Source organism: Thunnus thynnus, chromosome 11 (assembly GCF_963924715.1).
Source record: "Thunnus thynnus chromosome 11, fThuThy2.1, whole genome shotgun sequence".
Taxonomy (NCBI): Eukaryota; Metazoa; Chordata; class Actinopteri; order Scombriformes; family Scombridae; genus Thunnus; species Thunnus thynnus.
The window spans coordinates 18768435-18793261 of NC_089527.1; the positions used below are offsets into that span (position 1 = coordinate 18768435).

The window sequence follows — 24827 nt, forward strand, 5'->3', positions numbered from 1 at the left end:
AATTTAACCAAAATCTTGAAACAAAATCAGTTACACACAGCTGCCGGTTCATTAGGTACACTTAGATCAAATTAGTGCAGTCTGATAAAACTGCAATAAAATAAATTTTACCGTGATGGAGGTTTGTTGGGTTGCACTTATACAATAAATGATGTTTTAAAGTTTGAATAGTTGTCCTCACTATAAATGGGGTGGATAAAATATTACACACACATCTCAGTAAAACACAACACAGGTCAACAGGACCACAAACTACAGCCTCCAAAATTACCTCAAAATCATTAGATTGAACAAGCTGATCATTATTTCTTACATGAAGGTGGGAATTATTACTCTACAGCATTCCTGGCAAGGTGTACCTAATAAACTGGCAAAGTGTGTTGTAGTTATCATGTTGAATTGCATCAACTGTGCAAAAATGGGCAGAAAATCACCTTCAGTAAATGGCCTCTTGCACATTTGTCTATAATTGTCCATCTCAAAGGAGTCTTTGCACACCAAGTTTTCTGTGATCACTAAATTGAAGTGACTATGATCTTCATCTCAACTCTGCTGACAGAAGTTGCCATTTCTGAGCTGTGCAGTCACGTTTCCTCAAAGAAATGAGCAATGGTTGGACTGGCTTCACACTCCCGTCCCCCAACACACACCTCTCGTGTATTTCCTGTTGATGCAGCTCCTGGACAGGTGAGCTGAGCAGCAGCAGGGACGGTGTGGACTGTTAGCAGAGACTGTTATTTTGGTCCAACCCTCTCCTCCTCTCCCGCCGCCGCCGCCGCAGCATCAGCATCAGCAGCAGCAGCAGCACAATCGCAAGATGGTAGCAGCGCACACTTCTTCACATTCGTCGGAATCTGCCGAGTGGATTATTTGTCTGGATAAGAGGTAACACATCTATATCATGTCTCTGCGTGTATACCGACTCATTTGATATCACTATAGGAGTGACGAATAAGGGGGTATCAGTGCGATTTTGATTTTACACCATGAGCAGCTTGGGCGTTGTGTTTCAGTAGCTGCATTAAAACGGCTCTGTTGCTTTGATTTAAGACTTCAGGCTCCAGAAGTTGATGTAGATCATCTTCGAAAGCGCCATGTGTAAGATTACACCACTCATATATCATATCAGGACACGTGTTCTTACCTACCGGCTTGAACGGTGTTACCTTACTGTTGGACAACTACTAGGATATAAATCAGTGGGCTATACAACTGTAGCTCAGAAATGACCAGGGAAATATTGGAGGCGTTTGATAAGCTATATGCTGTTAAAATGTTTATTTGCACCATGTGCATTGACTACATTCATCACTGTCTGCGTGGATATTGATTTCAAGGGCAAATGCTGTGAGGGTTCATTCTTGAAACTGTTGAAATAGTCTGCTTTGCACTTAAAACAAGAACATGGAGGTGAAAATCTGTAAAAAGACATGATAAAAATCTTCTGTCTGCAATAAGCAGAACTACATAGATTCTTGGACGATGACCATACTTTGAGTTGCCAGTTTTTAATACAAACAGCCCTGAATTAAACACCATCTTTCTGAGGTTTATGTGTCAGAGAGGATGATGAGGGTGATTTTCTGTCTTTAATCAAACTGTATGATTTCTGTATTTCAGTGGGTCACAGGTTTACTTGAGAACAAAACTAGTAACCCATTTAATATGCCATGTGGACCGCTCAGATCATTATGGACTGTAATTTTTTTTTTGTGCTTTGCAACCATGAGCTTGTTCACATGAATTATTTTCATTATAGGTTAACCTGTCTATTTTCTCAATTAGTAGTTTGTTCTATAAAATGAAACATGTCAACCACTGTTTCCCAAAGCCCAAGGTGCAACCTCAAATGTATTGTTTTGTCCCAAAAACAGTCAACAACCCACAGATATTTAATTTACTATCACAGAGGCCCCAAGAAACCAGAAAAAAAGCTGGAACAAAAGAATATTAGTGTTTTTTCTTAAAAAATGACTCAAAACGATTATATCAAAGTAGTTGCTGATTAATTTTCTGTCAATCGACTAATTGATTAATTGACTAATTGTTGCAGCTCTGCTAAATTCTGCTCCAATTCACAGTTGAGCACTTGATGCCTAATCAATAAGTGCAATTACTGTGTTAGAAGTATCAAACCATCAAGCAGCTGCAAAGGACTGCTTTAAAAACTGATCGAACAAGACAATACCCCATCATGAGTGAAGTTAAGTGAAGATCTAACAACATTTGATATCATGTACGCCACAGTGGGCATTACATGACATTTATGAATCATCATCATGTTGCGTCATGTGGGATTTTGACCAAAAAAACAACGTAGGCTGCATGAAAAGCACACTAATTTATCCATTTCATTTTGGTTTTTTAGATGACCACATAGTGCATCATTTTAACACTTTGAATTCACACACTGTTACAAAATGGTGGAAAATTACCATAGGTGCCAAACAGGCAGAGATATTGGACACAGCTCAGGTGTAAATGGGAGGGAGAGAGGGAGGGGCACGTCACAAAGAAAGGTCCAAAGTACATCAGCTATAAACAGCCAAGTGACGCAGTGTGCCAGACGTGTTTACACAGTAATGTCCTCCGGTTAGTCGTAGGAGCCACCTGTGTTGCTCAGATCAAATGGTTCTTGTATGACTCACCTCTTCCTAGCAAATAGTGTGCATGCTTCACCTTCACCTGGTTCTGTTAATTTTTACAACGAAATGCACGTTGGGTGATGAACATGTATATTTCCATGCATATGTCACTCCATTTAAAAACAAAGTTAAGTGTACTTCATTGGCCTTTTTCACAGTTTTCATTATAAAATGGATGGATGTCCCTTTTTAAACTGTATATTACTTAAACTGTTTCAATTAGAACAGTTAGTCGATTAAATTAATTGCTTACATCATGTATGAAGCAAAAAATCATTAATTTCAGCATCTTTAATGTCAGAATTTGCTAATTTTTTTATTTTATATCTTTTTTACCTGAATATCTTTGTGTTTTGGCAGCTGGTCAGACAAAACGTGACATTTGAAGAGATCAAACTTGGACTCTGGAAAACTGTGATGGACATTTCTTGACACTGTAGAGTCTAAATAGTTAAATGATCAATCAAAAGTAGATTGTAGTTTAGTTGATAATGAAAATAGTCTTCAGCTGCAGCCACACATAGAGTAACATGCTGCATCTGACAATATGAAATCACATTAAACTTTGTAGTCTAACACTACATTTATCATATCATACTTATGTTGTGTGATTTATTTAATTAATATTGACATTCTTTTCTCCATAGCGTAATTCTACTGCTGCTGCCCTCGTCTATGGTGTATACAGCTCCTATTTGCATGTCTGTCCTTACATTTTCCATTTTGATATCAATGATGTAAGGATTTAGAGTGTAGTATGTTGTATAGATTGTAAAGCCTCTAAGATAAATTGATGATTTACCTATAAGTAAATGAACTTGACTTGATACTGTAACAAGCTGCTTTATTCTTACAATTAAAACATTATGTCTTCCCTTGGACCCAAAGGCAGCACTTTTTTAAAACAGGTTTCCTTGGTGTCATATTCAACACTTTGCGCTGTTTCTCACGTCTTTGTTTAGTGCCTTGTTGTCCTCACTTTGTAGTGTGTGTTATGAAGTGCACAAGGTTGTAAAAATGGAGGGTAGACTCGCCCTCTTCCTCAGTAATATTACGGAGACGTTTCTCAGATGTGGCCGCAGGTGTGATTATACAGTCCAATCAGGAAGTATGTGCATAGTATAGACATAATGTGACTACTGTGAGTTGAAAGGCTGCCAGGGAACACATTATGAAGAGTCATAAGCTTGCAAGGTGTTGCTCCATTGAAGCAAGTTTATTGTATTATGATAGACCAGATAATACAGTACAATGGATAATTGTTAGAGCTACATAAAGCCAGACCAGAGCTTGTTTCTCTTTCTGAATTATTGATACTGTTTGGTTTCATGTATTTTAAAGGATGGCTGCAGATTCAAAGGTGATGTAAGCTACAGTATAAACACCCACATGTTACATCAGAACCTTCAGTGTAACAAATGCGAGGCAGGCAGTGTAATACAAGTTACAGTGGAGGGATATGACACGCACTGACACATCTGTGATCTTGTGAATGTGATGGGCATTATCTGCCACAGCTTAGGTCACTCACTTTTTTAGAGCTTGTGATGAATTTCTCTCTGTGATGCCTTAAAACTGAACTTGAAGCAACTCTTTCCTTATGTAAATAGTCTCTTTTTAGATGATCCACCAGAAACAAATGGTCAGTGAACAGCTTGGTGAACAGGAGCCAAGACTGCTTTATAAAAAGACTAAAGGAGATATATTTCACAGCTGCAAAGCTCTGTGTGATTTTTCATTATGAAATAGTAACTTTGAACAAATTTGCAATTGAAATTAAATTTTTATTTCAACCTTCAGACCCTTCAGAATTGCCTATCCTGATATATGGATTGATTGGAAGATGGGCTTCAAGAGGCTTCAAGAAATTAATTTATTTGACATAGTGTGCTCAATAATAATAATAATGATAATTATGATAATAATAATAATAATAATAATGATATTAATAATAATACACCTCTATAGAACAATTCATGCATAAAATGCAACATAATGTGCTTAACATTAAAGCAAAGATTCATAACATTTATATTAAAACTGTAAAACAAGGATAAAAGTACTAAAATATGATAAAGTTAAATTAAAAAGGCAGGATAAGACAAGATAAAATAGCCATAAAAACACTTTAGGAGAAAGCAATGTTAAAAAAACACATCTTAAGATTTCTTTTCAAAGGTGTCAACAGAGTCCCCACAATAGAAGAAACTGAATAGATATGTGAAGAGTCTTTGATGATTTTTGGCTGAAGAGAAAATTGTGGAAGCCCTTTGCCTCATTGAGTTGGAAAAAAAAAATCTAAATAGAGTAAGAATGAAAGATACTCTTCCAGATTTCACTAAGCTTACTGTACAGAGCCGTGGAGCTGCACAAACAGCAATGTGTGATTTTTGTTTGTTTATAATGAAAATGAATTATTAATAACAATATTTTTACTATTCTGCACATGTTTCTTAACTGTGATCTGCAGCACACAGTTGTTTGTTGTCTAACTTCATCAAATGTGCAATAGACTACAGTTGTAATTTCTGACCTTCTGTCTGGGATGCTGCTATTGTGCAAGTGTAGATGCCACTTATGTTATAAGAGCTTAACATAAAACCAAAGTACAGTGTTCCTCAGAGATGAATTGGTGTCACATTTCTCCTGCGGAGCTTCAGATAATTTCAGAATCTAGGCCAACATGAACTCTTGCTGCTTTGGCTGACACAGGCTCTGAAGCATATTTAGGTAGGCCTACTTTATGTACGTTCATTTTGGCAGTCACCTGTACATTGTCCTTTTCTTTTTATTCCTCCAGACCGGCAGAACGCTCTGGGGAAGATGTTGACATAATCTTGGCACGTCTGAAAAACGTTAAGGCCTTCGAGAGATTCCACCCCGGTCTGCTGCAGCAGATATGCCTCTGTGGCTTTTATGAATGCTTGGAGAAAGGAATCACCTGTAGGTCAAAACACACTCTGCTCTGAAACTTTCACATATCTGAAGACAAAATGGTTCATTAAAGAGCAATCTGTGCTGTGTTTTCCAGTGTATCGCCAAGGAGACATAGGCACCAGCTGGTATGCCGTCCTCTCTGGTTCCCTGGATGTAAAAGTGTCAGAGACATCAAGTTATCAGGTACGACTGATATGATTTCCCACGCATGATATGATACACCAGTTTCAGCTGAAAGATAATAAAACAAATGGGACTTACAGGTGGGGATGGCTCTCTTCTTTCTAGCCTGTTAATATATCACTTACCAGCATATCAGGCATGCTCACATCTGTTTTTTAAATAGATGTTAAAATAGTTTGGTGTTCCAATCCCCACAATTTGCATCTAAATCTGCACTTTCTCCTAGATTTTACAATCGTTCTTTGACAATTTGAATGATTTTGTGTGCAAAGCCCCACTTGAAATGTATCACACATGCAAAAGAATCCACATCTAACCTCAAGCTTGTGTGAAGTGTGGGCTGTAAAGAGCATTTTGCTTATTACATTACTGAATATTTTTAATCCTACAGCTTCATGCAACTCAGTTTGTCTGGGTGCTGATTGGAGTAATTTCTTTGCAGATTGGAGTCTATTCATCTATCTGTCACAAGTGTTCAGGTGATTGCCTCTAACCTTCGAGAGTGATCTGATCAGTGCCGAGCACTACTCCTCAAGTGCCGAGCACAAAAGCCCTTTTTTTTTCAGCAGAATAAGGATGTTACATTAGCATTGTACTGTGTCTTACTGACATGTTTCATCTTTTCCTTATGATAGTGGAGGAGTGATCCCTTGTCTATTTCTCTTTTAGGATGCTGTTACTATATGCACACTGGGCACAGGCACAGCATTTGGGGAGTCGATCCTGGATAACACTCCCCGGCATGCTACCATTGTCACACGGGAATTCAGTGAGCTCCTACGCATTGAACAGAGGGAGTTCAGGTCTCTGTGGGAGGTGAGTACCTCGGTTTGCTCCATCTGTACTTGTATCAGCCTACAGAAATTCTCCGACTACAGTTGCAATCTGTGACACATCTCAGATATTAACTCAAGGTAAGAGGTGTTATCTGAGGATCTGAAAAGATTGTGAACTAAACTGAATGTTAGTCTTTTCTTTAGTCTCTTTTGATTCCTTTTAGTCATAGGACTAAGATTAGGTACACTGATATAAATAATAGATGGTTCTTAAAAACAAAAATGCCAAGGACGCATTTAAAGGTGCAGTATGTAGAATTTAGTGGCATCTAGTGGAACGGACTTGGCAGAGATATAATATTCATAAGTATGTTTTAATTAATGTGTAATCACTGGAAAATAAGAATTGTTGTGTTTTTGTTACCTTAGAATGAGCCCACTATGTCTAGGGAGCGAGCTGGTCCTCTTCCACAGAGGCCACCATGTTGCACCGCCATGTTTCTACAGTAGCCCAGAACGGACAAACCAAACACTGGCTCTAGAGAGCCCACGCTTGGAAGGGGAATGAATCTCTGTCAAGTCCTCTTTTTTCAATGATTCAAACAACGAAGTGGAACAAAATCAGCGTGATTATGAAGCTATGATGAAACAGGAATTGTATGTGTAGAATGATCCACAATAGGTACTTTTTACATTGTTAAGTAATTGATTGCAGAAACAAAACAAATACCTAACAATGGAGTGGGTTACTTAAAGACAGCCCTCATCACTGTCCATTTATCCTTTAATTCTCTGATCTACTCAGGCTGCTGCTTCAAGCTACTCAACAGCCACCCGTCCTAGTCTGTTCTAGTTGGAAATGAAATGTTGAACGAGAAAACTGTGTCAAATTGAGCTGAGTGAAAGCCAGTGTAGGTGGTGTATAAAGTGTCTTGTTGATTAGTGGAGGTCGGATCATGCATTTATTGTTTGAATAACGTGAGCTGAACTACTTAGGACACTGTTAACCTTCTGCTCCAATGTAGGTGTGAAAACGCTTCCACCAGGTTTCACCAGGACACTGGTGGTTTATGCCTTTTGACCACTAGATGGAACTACAGTGCTGAGAAACTCGCTCTGGTTCTGTCTGTTTACTGATGTCTTTATTGCATGCATTATTTCAGTCACCCAAACACAACACAGACTCACTGTTAACGTAGCATCACATGACATTCATGTATTTATATATATTGTCAGCACAAACATTACATTTAGTCTTGTAAGAGATGGCTTCAGAGTTTAAAATGCATATGACAAGACACTAAAGATTAACAGTATTGTTAGGTTGTTCCTCTGTGCTTTCACGCTCATTTACTAATCTCCTCAGACTACATGTTGTCTGGTAGGTGTCATGCTGTTTAGAGGCCCCTCTCCTCTCTCAGCTCCCCCTCTGCTGGAGCTGCTGCACTGGGTTGGTTTCCTGAGTGTGACAGCCCATTTCCTCTGGGACCGAAGGGCATAGGGGCTGTTAGATCAGGGGCTGTGTGTCTGTGTTAGCGCACTCGCCAGCAGTGTGACTGGATGCTTAACTCTGGCTGGATGAGTGCGGAGGATCACGTGGAAGTACTACTAGGCTACACATATCACCTCTGCCCTGGGGCAACCTCCTCAGTAAGGTTTGTTTCAGATGTGATTTTACAGCGTCTGATATTCCTTCCATCCTTCTAGCTTTGGACTGTTTTGTGATGTAACGACACACTGTAGAGGGACTGTTTTACGATGTAGTTTGGCACAGAATGTTTAACAGATAATATTGGACTGCTTTCTTTTGAAGATGTCTGGCATGGTTGCAACTTTGACACTTTGGTTGTCTAGAAGGAGCAAAACATCTTTATATCAGACATTGTAACAAGTGCAAGGGGCTTTTTTTTTTTTTTTTTTTTTTTTTACACATTTTAACATATTTCAAATTATATTTTTGGTTTAATCTAGTATTTTCTGTTTGAATAATTAGGCTGACAGCAATGAGTAAAATATTTCTCTCATCATGTATCATCTTTCCAAGCTTATGTCTTTATTGAACCAAATAAGACTTCATTGGAGATTCATTTTTTTCATTTTGAAACATTCACATCAGTTTCATCCCTCATGCAGATTGATTTACAGGTTTGCCAATAAGATGTTCACTCTTTTTGCTCTCAGTGGGGTTTTACAGTGTTTCCAGATGCACTTCAGCCAAAAACCATTACAACCATTTACAGCATTTGCATCACTACATCAATCTTCTGTTGTTAGATGTGCTGTTTTGACTGTGTCTGACAAGTTGGCCGAGCTGTGACTAAACTGCTATTGAGTCAAAATCCATATAATCAGCTTGTTAACAGATAATCATCACACTAGCTTTTCAATGTTTTACAATTTGCTCATATAACAGTTTCACCAAATAATTCTGCTGGCTATGGTGCTTATTTATTCCTGCCAGTGTTGCCGCAATGCACAAAGATTGCTTATGTAATATCTTTTTACTGGTGGCATCAGACTTCAGATTTCATTGTGCCAGTTTTGATGTACTGTGGCGACAAACTGCTTCAGACTTCCCCAGGTGGCTTCCCGGCTGTTTTAGCAAATGAAGTTCAGCTACTTCACAGAGGCTTGAATTACATTTTCGGCTCATGAAAAACATTAAAGGATCTCTGATCACCCTGGTTTTCAGGGCTGGAAGAAATACGAATACGTACCTCATGCAGCTTAAAGGATTAGGCTTGCGAGTTTCTATATTTTTCTTATTGTCAACAAATCTCATGTACAGAGCCAAACCAACAATGAGCTCATCCTACTTACAAGTATTGTGCGTGTATCCAAAGCTTGATAAATCGCAATCCTATGTGCCGTAGACCTCCATTGTTGTCCAAAAACTATTAAAAACACGTCAGTGAGCCACACCGTTGCACTGGGTGACATGGCTACTGTAGTTTGTTTAGAAATGTTTCCAAAGACTAACAACAGCAAACACATTTTCAGTCTCATGAGAGAAGTTCCTTGTACATGGTTCCATTTACAGAGCTTTGCTAGCTTGTCGCTCTACATATCACATTGTGACTTTGTAGTGAAGTTTTTTGGGAAATTTACGATGCAGCACAAAGTCAAGAGGTTGTGTTATGTATTGCAACAAGCAAGCGAAGCTCTGTAAATGGAACTACGTACAAGGAGCTTCTCTCCTGAGAATGAAAATGCTATCGCTGTCATTAGTCTTTGGAGCCGTTTCTAAATAAGATATTTTAGCCATTGCCCTCAGGGTGAAGGATCATGTCACTCAGTGGAACGGTGTGGCTCACTGACATGTTTTTATTAGTTTTTGGACAACAATGGAGGTCTATGGCACGATATATCAGGCTTTGGATACACGCACAATACTTGTAAGTAGGATGAGTTCATTGTTGGTTTGGCTCTGCACATGAGATTTGTTGACAATAAGAAAAATAGAAATAGAAATAGAAAGCCTAATCCTTTAAGCTGAATGAGGTATGGATCTTTGACGTGTTTTTAATAGTTTTTGGACAACAATGGAAGTCTACAACACAGAGGAATTTATATATCAGATATAGCATAAGATATATCAGGCTTTGGATACACACACACTACTTCTAAGTAGGATGAGTTAATTGTTGGTTTGTCTCTGCACATGATTGACAATAAGAAAAATATAGAAAATCGCTACCCAAATCCCCTTTAAGCTGCGTGAGGTCCATATTGTTTTTGCTTAGAGCCCTGAAAACCAGGGTGAACAAAGAAATACTGTACACCCTAACACTGATTGATGCCAACTGATATGGGGGGATGGCAAAGGAGCGTAAAGGGAAAGGCACTACCTACTCCACTGTAAGCTGAAGAGGAAGCCCTGAAACAAACAAACACGCCTCCTCCTCCTCCTCCCACACAGATCTGTCCGCCTGCAGAACGCCTGTAGCCAAGCGCTCTCAAAAAACTATGCCAGAGTGAGCACAGTATTGCCCTGATGAACTGATGGATAATATTTCTTATTCATGACTGTTCATGTCAATTATTCAGTATATACAGTACCAGCCCAAAGTTTGGACACACTTTCTCATTCAAGTGAATGGGAAGGTGTGTCCAAACGTTTGACTTGTACTCTATCTCTCTCCAATCTTTGCTCTTTCTCCTAAAATCTTTATGGAACTGTTCAGTAAATGTGAGGGTATGTATATGTCTTTTTCAATATTTCTTGCATATGGCTGTAGAACAACCACATGTGGCAAAGTCCCTGCATGTATGAGTGGTCCATGGTTACCACTCATACATACAATATTAATATTTATTTTCCTCATGCTGCTGACTGCCACAGTTGCTACAATAATGGCTTTCATGCAGCTTGGCACGTGACAGAGGCTGGATTCTGTTACTGGGAACGGGCAACCGTGTGCTTGTTTGTTTAACAGAGCAGAGATGAGCCGAGCTGTGCACGCACTGACCGAAGCTCAGATGGCCTGATCATCAATTTGCTCTTCACTTTGTTTCCTGCTTCCGATGGCCTCGATGATTGAAACAACTCAATTGTGATTTGTGTTTTTAGGGTTGTAAGGCAGTTCCCTCACAGCCAGGAAGCTTTGCTGTTTTGGATTAGATGTTGCAAAGTACACATCATAGAAGGACAGTTTTACAGGCCTGCTTTGCACATGCATGTAACATGTAACACAGTGTTACAGATGCTTACGGTTGTATGTAGTCTGCACGTGTGTTTATGCTTGGGGCGTATCTGTTGGGTGCTGAGCTGTGTGAGTGGGTGGATGGGATATGCGTGTCACTATCATCAGTCCGTAGAAGCAGCCTGGTGGGCAGTCAGTGCAGAAAGCTGATGAAAAAGGAAGTGGCAGGGACAGAGCGTGCCCTCTGGTGTCTGAGGATTTTGGGTGGAGGGTTGGAAAATGAGGCCACATGGATCCTCTGTGGGTTCAGTATCCAAGTAGCAGGTCACTTCCCAGGCCAGAGTCTCTCCAAGTGTCCAGCGGATATGTGCATGGAAAGAGCGGGAAGATTGTATCAAAACATTTTTGTATTACTCCCTTATCTCTGCTCACAGAGTTGTTACATCATCAAAAGCCTGAAATCTGAACTCTAACCTATAAAATAAAACAACCCACAAAGAGACACTTTTTTTTTTTTGGGAAAGCCACTAGGTTCATTTCAGAATTTAGTCAGAAGGATTTAAATGAACCAGATGGATGAAAGAAATAGAAAGATGTGGATGAAAGTCATCTGTAAACTCACAAAAACAAACCTTCTATTGTGCAGGATAGAAATGTGCTGATGTGAAATCATCAAAATGGAACAAACAAACCAGCTTTCTCTTAGTTTTAGTCTTCCATATCATTGCCTTGAAATGAGGCGTGTTCGTGTATTTACACATGTGACAGATGTTTTGTCTGTGTGTGCTTTGTTGAACCCGTATCTCCAAGTTAAACCCCAGCATGTAGGAGCAGAGTAAATTGAATTCAAAAGGAAAACAGTCCTCATTGTTACTAACATGAAGAGAAAAGAAGGAACATGTTTTCTCTCTGGTGCTTCTGTTTGCCTCAGTCCCTCATAAAGTCAACCGAAATACATTTTATAAATCAGCTTTGTCTTAAATTGGTGCCTGTTTAATACAAGCTTTTATCCCATCAAAATCAGGACGAGCTATGTCAAATCCAAAATAGGACATGATTTCCAGTCTCTTGATTTCCCTGATACTGTAGTAGCTAAACTGTTTTGTTCTGTTCTGTTAAGTCAGTAGGGAGTGTAAAGTGACAGATTTAACATGGTGATTCAGTGAAACACATCTACACCTGCTCTGTCTTTGACCCCTCCCCCAATTCTCTCTGTTTCTCAGTCACATATCCATTTGATTCTTTTCCTCTCTCACAATCAGCAGGATCACAAGATATATCAAAAGTTAAATCACCAACCATGTACAAAAACCATGTACAAACCCCTTTAAAATGTGCGAATTTTGATCAAATTCACTCCCGAAGTCAGTGAGCATCTTATGAATAATTATCAACTCTTTTCTGTCATTAAATTCAAATTCACAAATTAGCAGCAATGAAATGAGTTGATGAAGATGCTTGTGTGATTTATAAATGTGATTTGTGTGATTTTTGAAATTCATAATGAACATATTAATGGAAAGTTTGAATGAGGTAACAAAGACAGACAAGGATCACTTCAGTTAATGGGGGACCTATCAGAAATAAACATGTACATACACACACACACAAATGAACACAAACACTGACATCTTTGGTTACATCTTTGACCTCTAAGTTACAGATAGCCAGGCAGTGAAGGGGCTCCATATAAACATACAGTATATTGATGCATTCATAAGCAGCAAACTGAGAATTATTGTAGCCCATTCTTCATAAGAGGGTTGACATTATTAGCGTGATTTTTTGCTGACATTTTTATTTCCTTTACATATTTTTAATTAAAAAACGGATGTTTAGGGGATGTTATTCGTAGTGGAAGTTTTTGATAATGTGGTGAATTTCTTGATTGGAAAATGCTCAGGGAATTCAATACAGCTGTCTTTTGGCCTTGATAAGTAACAAAGTCAAAGATAAGACACCATCTGGTCTCTGTCCTTGAGAGGAAGGAGCTCACTGATAGGAGCAGGATACTGGATAGCACTGTCTGTACATTTTAGAGTTGGACTGGATGCTCAAAGGATGATTCTCAAGTTTAACTAAATTCTGCCGCTATATTCACAGCTGGACATGTCTCACTGAAGATTTAATGGAGAAAGCAGTGACATTTTTACAATATATTTGTATATTTCTGATTACTGATCTTTACATCCTGTGTAACTGACCACTTATGTGTGTGTGTGAGTGTGTGTGTGAGAGAGAGAGATGGAGCATGTGTGCTCAGTGACTGGAGTTGAGTAATCACCTAGCAACTGCTGCTCAGAAGAAGTCAGCAGCTGACTTGCACTCGGCTGTGCTCTGAGGCTGACACAGTCTGCTCGCTCTGCTCTCAGAGTGGTGTGCAGGCTGTTGTGATGGAGCTGCTTGGATCATGTTGGACCATGCTCGATATGACCCATGACTAGTGTGGCACTCTTGGACGTACTGGACGTGGATTAAGAGGGTGTGGAGGACCTTCCTGTCATTAACAACAATAATAGGCTAAGTACATGTGTGGGACGCTGATAGCGTCTTTAGGTAATCTTTGCTAAACTTTTGAACAATGTAATGCATTTGATTCATGAGAAATATTGTATGAGATTTGGGGAACGTGAGAAATAGTTGGATATAAAATTTGTGCAGATTTTGGAGCAATACAAATGCAGGGATTGTCTTCCAAATGTCAAAAGTAAAATTTAGCATTTTTCATTCCAAATATAAATATGAACATGTAATAGAAGTGTACAAGTGTCATAAGTATTTCTTACCGTAACTGCAGACATGAAATTGAACTCTTGGGAGGGTCTTCCCCCAATTGTTCTCCCAAGTGGCCTGAAATGTGCCTGTAAGAGTTCAGAATAAACAGAGAATGGTTTAGGAACAGTTTGCACCATGTGGGTTATGTAATCTGGGGTGAATTATTCAAAATACAGGAGTGCATTCATGCACGTTGATGCTCACAATGCAATAACGTGCTCAAGCATGAAAGACCGAGGAGTGGCTTGTACTGAGAATGCACTGAGATAACAGATTTGATATCTTCACTGATCTCTTGTTATGACACAAATAAACTTATCCCTGAACTCCTCAAAGCTTAGTAACCTTGTGCATTAGATACAGATATAGGCTGTATATTTGGCAGTATTTCACTCCAAGGTGAGAATCTCTACATGTGTAGGGGGAAAATTAAAATTTCACATTATTAGTAGAGGACAGGGTTAAGGGATATGTGAGAGCTCTCCTGCTGCTGTGAACAGTGAAGTCAGTGTATCAGAGCAGATAAGCACAACAGTTGACCGAGCTTCACTGGATACAGAACGGCACATCTGTTATTGCAGACATTCCCTCTTTTTATGTCAGGATAAGATCTGTGTGGTGATGAATGCAGAATCATAGACAATTTGGGATTCATTGGAACTGTATGATCATCATTTGTTTCATCATTAGACTATTGTGAATGTTATGTTTATCTTAAATGTGTCCTGTATTAATGGGGGCAAAATGTTCAGTGTCTGTGAATTTTAGTATTTTGTTGGCCATAAAATGCTTCTCATTTGACCCAAGTTTGAATGCTTTATACCTGTTACTACAAAGGCTATTTAGTGTATTTTTATAATGCCACAACACTGCCCAGCTACATGCTCCCAGCTCGCTTAACAGTTCCGGCAGTTTGAGCACTTTTTGGATGGGCATGACATTTTTCCAGTTGAATCATCATTAGTTGGAGATGAGCAACTGCAATAAAAAAAATCTGTCTCTTTTATGGACAGTGGGCTTAATAATGTAAGGAGAGAAGACTCCAAAAGAGCAAAGTGAGAAACATCCACTCACTGAGATTAAAATGCAGTTGCCAGCACCACTAATGGTGGGTTTGAGATTGTGTAGGACCCTGTTTATACATTTAGCCATTTAAATCAATTCACCCTCAGATTGTGGGTCAATTTTGGATGAATTTATTATCAGCTACTATGCAGCAATTTGTTCTTGATTGCAATGATTCTAAATTTGCTACAGCTCTGATTGACATTTCCTGCTGCGACTGGTGGGAACCCTGTTTAAAGCCATTTTCCTTATCAAACTGAAAGTGAAAACAACATTGTCTCTTAGCAAATATGTCGAAATACTGTATGTAGCACTAAACCTATACCTATACCTGCTAAAATACTGTGAAAACTGGTTATTTGTGTAAAGAACTTGTTTCAGTGAGATCTCTGTATGAGTCCACACTCAAACGCCTGCCCTGAATATTCCTCATCATCCTTTTTTGGTCAGTAAACCCCAAAACTGTTGACTACCAAATAGCCACAAGTAAAATTAAATATCCAGAAAATGCTGCATTCAAATTAGTCAAAAACCTGAAAGATTTGGAGACACAAGTGGTAAATTGAAATATTGTAATCTGTGATCTGAAACATCACACTGAGATTAAAACTTAAAACTTCTGCTGCAATGTGGACATGCAGTGGTAGAAATCTGTCCCACAGCGTTGCTATGTTGTAAAACATTGAATGACAACTTAAGAAAAAGCTTGTGCACTTAGTAATATTTTTAAAACCATACATTATGGTTTTGAAAATCACAGACACTGCCACCATTAGTCTAAGATCTGTTGGAAGTGAGTGTTTATTCCCAGTGTCAAGTCATGACGGGATTTAGACTCAAACACCTCTACCTGATTAATATCACTTCAAACAACATACGTCTTATTCCTGAAGTGTTTTTTTAACACCTCTCAGCTATTCTGAGTAAATCCACATGAAGGAACAGATCATAATCTCCTAATGGGATGGAATCAGTTTATAAAAATAGCACAATAATTCATAGGAGACAGGATTGAATCAGAAGCAAACATTGAGCTTAATGTCTGGACGTCAAACGTGATGCATTATTTGACCCAGTCTAATATGCCTTAAGGTCTGTCTGCCAAAACATTTGCAACGCCAGTGCACCTTCTGTGCAGAGCTTGCTGTGAGTCCCAGTGGAGCTTGTTTGTGTCTCATGACTATTGACTGTCCATTTGTCAGTAATCTGCAGTAATAACTACAGTGATATAGAGTGATCCTAAAAAGCTTGTACAGGTCTATCTTATCCCCATGACAGGAGATAATAGATGATTAGGACATAAAGTAGCTGCATAATCAGACCCAATGGTTGTTAAAGGACTGTCATAAATATTTGAATCCACCTTTCAAAGGAACATGGCAAGCACATTTAGTTCTAGATGTCTTTATGAATAAGGCTTATATATCTTTTATGTTGGGATGTCAGACATGCCTTTTATGCATTTATCATCACATTTCATCACAATTCAAATATATCTGCACGTAATCTCTAAAGTAGTATCTGTAGTTGACGTGTTAGATGATTTAATGCTCTAATATTCTCCTGGGATTAAAATGATAAAGGTAAATATGTGAATAATGTGCTCATTTGCTAATTTTCTTGCTGAGAGTTAGATGGGAAGATCAACACCACTCTGATCTCATGTTAAATATGAAGCTACATACAGTAGCCAGTTAGCTTAGCTTAACACAAAGAAAGGAAGTAGGGGGAAACAGCTAGCTAGCCTGACCATGTCCAAAGATAACAAAATCCACCTCACTATATCTCGTTTGTTTTATCTGTACAAAAACCAAAGTGTAAAATCGACAGAGCCAGGGTAGCTGTTTCCCGCTGTTTTTATGCTAAACTAAGCTAATGGTCCCCCAGGTTCGTATTTAGTGTACAAACATGAGAGTGGTATCAATATTTTCTTCTAACCCTCAACAAGAGAGCAAAAAGTATATTTATCCACTCTTCACTTCATAGTTATGAAATTCTCAACATTACTTTATTTACAGGGTTTCCACACGACTCCTAATTCAGCACGACGGAGTAATGATGAAGGTGGAAACCTAGATGCTTTAAATCTTGGTCACATCTCACTTCCCAGAGCATTAATGCTAACACTATGAGATGTTAAGAGATATACCGTAATTTTATAAATGATCATTTGCACTGTCATAGATGAAATAGACTCAAATAAGAACATGCATCATTGTAGGAAATATCTCCTGTTTATCTTTATTTGTATGGCACTTTTTATAACAACAGTTAAATATATCACAGAGCACAAACAAAGACAAGAATATTGACAGACAAGAGAGAAAAATAATAAAATGTCTTCTAAAATGCTCTAATATACATAAAAATTGTAAAACCAAATCACACCTGAAAAGACAGCATCTTACAATGAGCTGGAGGTTGCAAAATGGCTCCTTATGGAAACAAATGCATTGTGTGTTATGTGAGTCAATAACGTCATTACTAACAAAGTAGAAACTAAATGCTTTTTACACACCTGACTATGGCTCTAATCCTCTGCTAAAACAACACCCCCACCCTGCCTACTGGATTCAACCCCTTAGGGAGCGCAGCGTTATTGGCTCAGAGGGTTGAGTTCATTTGTTCATGTGCTGCTCAGTTTAAGTGCTCCTCCCTAATCCTAAATCCTTTAATTGTCAACAAAGTCAGTTAGGCTTGTCCAAGTGACACTGAAGGCTTCATTACAGATGAGCGTCTGTACATTGATTAACTTTGAATAACTAAATCTGTACACAATTCCCCTTGTAGACTCAAACCACAGATTTTCATAATTTGAGCATTGTACTGACATTATTCTATTTCATTTAGTATTTCAATGAGCAGCAAGTCAGTCCTCAATTTGGAGTATATATGTGGTAATGCTTTTAAAAACAGTGAGACATTTCTAAATGGCTTCCTAGTTGAGGGGGGAAGCTGCTAAAGTGATTAACTGACATCAGGGGGAGGAATTGAATTTAAAACGTGACCTCTGAGAATACATTACCATCCAAATGAACAAATGGCTTCAGACTTCTAGCTTTCATTCAGTCTCCTCTGACTAGAAGATAGGAAGGTAGAGAGAATTGACCAACCACTAAGTGATCCTCAATCAGCTTATTATTGACCTAAAATGTTGTTCCTTTTGCACATAACCAGTTTTTGCCTGTCTTTTTCTTTATTTATTTATTTATTTTTACCACAAATTAATCTTGAACCATCGGCTTAGTTGACAAATTGTTTAATAAATGAGTTTGAAAATCTCTATTTCTTGGACTTGTCTCAAGGAAAAAAATGTTTAGATGTAGGTGATGATCAGGACATTGAAATTCCAGTAATCATTTTTTAAAGTTGGAAATCGATCTATTTTGGCAGAGGTTTTTTTTTTTTTTAGCTTGCATGCATTGTATAAGGTGGCATTTTTTATGGCTCATTGTCTATGGTTGGATTGACCTCTTTGTACATCAGTGTCATGAACAGAAACATGGCATTTACAAGAGTGCATGGGTTCAGTATAATGTTCATTACATAATATCTGTGATGCTGCAGGGCACACTGATGGTATAAGTCACGTACAGTCATTTTTTCATGCTCTGTTGGCTCTGAGGCTCTCTGCATCTTGCACAGCATTAAGGAATAAGTAATTGAGAAATAACTAAAACTAACAAGTGCATAATAGGGAAAAAGAAAGAGAAATATGTAATGTTAATATATAGGTTTTTAAAAAGAGGACTAGAAACTGAAATTAAGAATTTAAAGTTATATTTAAAGTATTATCAAAGATGCTTTCATTTTTAATCGCTAAGCTGTAGTAGCCTCACATTTTCAAAATAATCTGGTCTTCTCCTCACTTAAACTGTGATTATCACTCGACTCAACCGTTTTTACATTTGTGTGTTAGGACTAATGAGGATGAAATATCAACAAACACTCTGAACTGTCGCTGAGTTGCTTCTTGTCCTCACAGCCTGGGCATGAGTAAGACAGGACATCAATGAGAGCTAGAAAGAGACAGGAAATGTGGGGGGAGAGAAAGAGAGAGGGATGACTGGCAACAAGGCTTCCAAGCCAGAATCAGACAGGGGACTTTGCATGTTGTCTCAGACCACTTGACTACCGAGACACCCCAGAAGGGTTGATTTTTGATGACCAGTGTAATCTCCTGTCATTTATTTCCATCTTTTAAGCAAAGCAGATTTAGCTGTTTTTCCAGATAATGTACTGCTAGTTGGTCCAAGTAATCTGATCTAATGAGGAGTTAGAAGTCCCACTTGAGGTGAACAAAGGCCACTGAACAGAAGTATCAGGAGTATATTTTCATTTACTAGCCATGTGTGAGCTGGTAGAGAAAGTATGAAAGTCTAGATCAAGAAATTATCCTGAATCGTAGGACTTATATCAGCTGTGAACATCAGCTGTTTGATTTACAACATATAACCCACCTATGGTTAAATTGATTAAGTGATGAGACAAAAGGACAAAGTTTACTGTATCCACTTTTATCACTGCTACTATCTTAAAGATCTCACTTACTTATCATTGGTACATAATGTGATGATGATACAGTATTTTTTGTAATTTCGTTGTTTTTTAGATGACAAATGATGATGACAAAGCTGTCAACTGCTATGTTCTTGTATTTTCTTCATCTTTACAGAAATATCATCAGTGTATGGCCGGACTGCTCGCTCCACCCTATGGTGTGATGGAAAGTAGTTGTAGTGCTGACAGTAAGTAGCCCTGCATTATTTTTTATCATTTCTGAGTGGTTTAGACCAAGCAATCACACATATTAATCATGAAATGTGGTGAAAGCTGTGGTCGTGAATCCAAGATCGAACTGTGAGACACATCCGCTGATGACTGATGTGGAGCTTTGGTGACCAAAGACACACTGAGGCAAAAGTCTGACCAAATTCTCACAATGTGACTGCTGATGACCCACATCTATGAAACAAACCAATCAGACTACAACATGAAATTACACAGAATACACACTAGCATGATGTTTTGTAAATGCAGTTTTTGAAAAAAGTAAAAAGACACTCATTCTCCTTAATACATCCATGGCAAAGTGAAACAAAAAACACTGTTTGTGTTTGAAATGTTATTTTCTTGATTAATTGATTAGTTGTTTGGTCCATAAAATGTCAGAAAATGATGAAAAATGTCATCACTGTTTCCCAGAGCCCAGTGAGATTTGCTCAAATGTCTTGTTTTGTCCAAAACAGTCTACAACCCAAAGATATTCAGTTTACATTCATAGAGCACTAAAGAAACCAGAAAATATTCACATTTGAGAAGCTGGAATCAGAGAATTTGGACTTCTTTTCTTAAAAAAATATTCAAAACGATTAATCAATTATTAAATAGGTTAACAATTATTTAAATATTTGGCAACTGATTGATTAATCGACTAATCGTTGCAATTCCAATGTTATTATTGGCATGATGTGACATGCATTAAATGTACATGATTGTTGTTGTTGTACAGTCTAAAGAAGCCTTTATTCATTACTTTGTCACAGTTATCGCTGGTTGCCAGCTGTTTTAGATCTGAAAGCATTCTTCAAACTTCACAGTGCAGATGTTGCCAAATGTTCAAACACATCAGTCAGTTGGTGCTCATGGTTGGGTTGGATGTTTTAAAAAAGGGTTCAGGGACGGTACCTCGTCAGAAACAGGCACAGCAGTGCATTTGGACCATTTTCAGCTGCTTTCACATCAGTTACTTGAGATATTACTGCATCGCACAGATAAGAAAAAGTATGAAATTATAAAACTGAGGAAATGTATTTCCTCACTTTCAATTTATAAATATTCCCAAAAGCAAGCCTTTGATTCTCCACTTGTATGTGTAATGAGATTTTATATTTTTTAAACTGGTGTAATATAACATAGATTCTCATTTTGTTCAATATTTTTGTCTGACTAACTGCATTAATGCCCGACCCTCTTCTTATCTTCTTGCATTGTGATAAAGGCTGATACTTTTATTTATGGTTTTCTGTTGCAAGTTAACTCAATATTGACTTAGCTTTGCTCAAACAGAGCACTTAAGTTGCTTCAAAGTCATGTACCATAAAAATGATGAACAGCAGTGTGCAGTCTGCTGGCTTACTGGCAGTGGGTGTACTGCATATTGCAATTTATTTTTTTTATAAAGATAGATAGATAGATAGATAGATAGATAGATAGATAGATAGATAGATAGATAGATGGATGTATAGATAAATAGATAGATAGATAGATAGATAGATAGATAGATAGATAGATAGATAGATAGATAGGTAGATAGATTAAACTGTTCATTAATTTAAGTAAATGTCAGCTATCTGTATAAATAATAGATTTGAAACAGGCACATTTTCTTGTCCGAGGAACACTTTCCTCTATTGTTGAAATTTTTTTCATTGTTGCTCAAGAATCACACAGAGACATGAAGAAAGCATCAAACGTTGTTACTTGTTGAAGCAGTTGTAGACACTGTACAATCCATTACACCATCAGTAACAATTATAGAAATGTCCAAATACAAAAACATGAAACAAAACTACAATTGTCTTGTGTTTTTGGGGAGAAAGCATGTTGTTCAGCCAGCCCTTTCCCTAAAGATTGCGAACACAAACCAGACAACTTTATACCTCTTCAGAAGCAAAGGTAAAAACAGTCAGGTCCCTAAATGGACACTTCCACAAACTGTTACACCTTGTTACAAACAAGTATGGTCTTACAGAGACCTATTTTTCTTAAATGTTGAATGCATTTTCAAGAAAATGTTTCTCTATTTCATGTTTCAGGCTTTTTTCAGGACTTACAATCTCAACCTCACTCATGCTAAAATACAGATTAACAAGCCTTTTGGGTAGCTTTTAAAATTTGATGCTTCTGCTTTAGTATTCATCACTCTAATGTGCTTTGGAGCACTACTGTAAGAGCTGGGCTCTGAATATTTTTGCAATATACAGTAGAGTACTTAGGGAATTCACAATATGCACGCATGAATACACCAAGACAGAAATCACATAAGCATCAAGCAGCTGGAGGCTGATGCACTCTCCTGTACACCCACAGCAGCTCAGTGGTTTTCTAACTGTAGTGGCTAAATCGACGCATAAATTAAACATGTTTTAAATCGTTTTCTTACTTACAACAACACTGCACTTTTATAGCACTTTAATGTTAACAGGTGGAGCTTTTAAAGTCAGCATTGTGTCATTCACTCCACTCATGCATTCAGTAGTACTACTCCACCTGAGCACCTTTTAAAGTACCAAGCAACGATGCACCATTGCAATGAAATGCTTTGCTTTCAACTGTGACAAAATAATAACTTTCAGATTTTTCATGCTTCATTCCTGCTGATGTGATTGAACTGATGTGACACTTGAATGAGTGGCATGATGTCACATGGACCGGCACGACAGCTTCACAAATAAAATGATGGACAGCTGTATTAACTTCTCAATACAACAACAAACAAGCACTGATTCTATACAGACACGCAGCGTATAAATAGAAATACAGTTCAAGGGCATGCAAGAAGAGGGAAGACACCAAAATAAGTGTATGATTCCAGCAACTAAAAATCACATATCCTATATCCATATCCTCACATATCACAAGTCCTCCAGCCTAGTTGACATACAGGTTATATATGTAGGTTGTTTGTTGGTGCTTTCCAGAATTAAACATGTAAGGGTTTTCTGGTCTGGTGCCCCTATTGTTAGGACACTATTTGTCAGTACTTTGATGGTCCAAAATGAAGAATATAAGCGTTTTCTGATCTGCTAGCTCTAAATTTAAGGTTTCGTTACAGTAAGTTTAGGCTTCTAAAACTATGGTTAGGAAAAGATATTTGTTTGACACCACTCTCTCTTCTGTCAAAATTGGACACTTTCCAAGGCTATAAATAGACTGTCGTCTATTTTAGCCCTGTACTAAAAAAATATGGCACTCAGTTTAGGAGTGAATGTAGGTGACACATTTGGATGACAGATTATATTTTTTTCCAGATTTTCCAGAAATATTTTCCCTGTTGGACCTTGTTTGCCCAGTAGTCAGATGGTCTAAATGCTAACACATATTACGCAACACGAGGATAACAAAAGAAAAATCTTACAGAGAAGAACATTTACAAAAATAACCAGGAATTACACAGAACACAATGAACAAAGTTAAAGCTGGAGTGCGGGACTTTTGTCCCCCTCCTCTGGCTGTGAGAGTAAAGGGGGCGCTTGGCATGCAGCACACTCTCATATGCGCCCTGAATGACAGGCACACAGAGAGGGACAGTAAAAACGGATATGTTTTGACAACCCACCAGCCCACTTGGATTCGTCCCAGTACATACTGGCCGTAACTTACTGTTGCAGCTGTAAAACAATGGATAAATTGTTTTGAGCATCACACAACCCCCGCGAAATGACTCATTATCAGAATTTGATTCATTCGGTCCGATAACGTTTGAAAAATCTAGAGGAGCTGCACGAATAACGGCGAAACAGCAAGCACGGGAATGTCGTGCCCGACATGAGATTTAAAAATTCTGTATACTTGAAATACAGAGAGATTTATCTGGCGGTGATAGGCTTAATTTGCATTGTGTGAACTCATTTGGCAGGGTTTGAATGTAATGGACGTTCATTTATATGTAAAAGTTCCACACTGCAGGTTTAAAGAGATACAGACACTTTTCTGTTATTCCTGGATGTTGAGCCACAAGCGTAATATTACATGTCTCCTTCTCTCTCTGTGTATTGTACAGATACTATATCGTTTTTTCATGGTATCAGCAGTCTGAGAATCAAGTCTAAGAATAGAGTTTTTCCTGCAGATACAATTGTGACTGAGCAGCCATGACTGATTATACTGTTTGTCCTGAAGGGGAACAGTCAAGCTTTAAACTCTTAACACTGAAAAATAACTGCAAGCCTCAAACAAACCATCTCTGAGGCTGTCAAGTCGAATAAGAAGACTGAAAAAAGTATTTGTTTATTGATTTTCATTTTTTACATCACTTCACCACCTCCTTACAATAATAATCACAACCCCATGTAGTGAATCACTGTCTAATAGTATGTTTAACTAATGAAAGAAACCTAAATTAGAACATTACCGACATTATTTGACTGTTCAGTTTAGATTTCTGAATATAAAGATAAACACATGAAAGCCCAAATGGTTCATTATGTCTCTACAGTTAATAAAATTATGCAAATGAAAAATAGGAGCTGTTTAACATTATGGATGGTCACATTCTCTGGGTCATAATGGTTACAACAATGGATTGTTTCTCATTTGATCTCATGAATAAAGAGAATCTATTTCTAAAGTAAAAAAATGCATAAAAGCTGCATAAACAATTAAGAAGACAATTAGTGTAATTAGACAATGTATGTTGAGTATTATGCACAATATGTACCATATATGTATATCAGTACATATTTCATACAAATTAATTTAATGTATTTTGCATCCATTTCAAAATTCAAAAGTCTCACTACACTTTATGTAAAAATGATTTTGTTGTTGTATCCAGGGTTAAATGGATTCTCTCTCTGGCAACTTTCATGCAGCCTTTTGTTTATATGTTTTCCAACAGGAAACTTTACATAATAGTATGAGTTTCTTGGTACTGTATGTTCAAGTAAATTACACTAACTAGTACATTAACTACTATTAAATACATTAAACTGTGCATTTCTCCTGGGGTTGGTGAGAGGACACTTCTTACTCATCTCAGTATTTATTCCCACCTTTTTCACAGATCCAAAGGCACTTTC

The 24827-nt window shown here is 37.8% G+C and overlaps 1 protein-coding gene across 6 annotated transcripts in view; it reads left to right on the forward strand.

Moving 5' to 3' along the window:
* The first annotated feature begins 768 nt into the window (after window positions 1-768).
* rapgef4a (Rap guanine nucleotide exchange factor 4a) overlaps window positions 769-24827 on the forward strand; it is a 39754-nt gene continuing 15695 nt past the window's right edge. The window contains exons 1-5 of one of the 6 annotated variants that reach the window (XR_010930615.1): window positions 769-885; window positions 5446-5588; window positions 5677-5765; window positions 6435-6581; window positions 19700-19772. Coding sequence is in view for 5 of the 6 variants with exons in the window: in XM_067603570.1 (XP_067459671.1) it covers window positions 818-885; window positions 5446-5588; window positions 5677-5765; window positions 6435-6581; window positions 19700-19772 (520 nt within the window). In the remaining variant the exon portion in view is untranslated. Of the gene's footprint in view, window positions 886-5445; window positions 5589-5676; window positions 5766-6434; window positions 6582-8071; window positions 8197-13221; window positions 13741-19699; window positions 19773-24827 lie in introns of those variants that run through there. The other 5 variants (XM_067603570.1, XM_067603566.1, XM_067603565.1 and 2 more) reach the window with 5 other exon arrangements.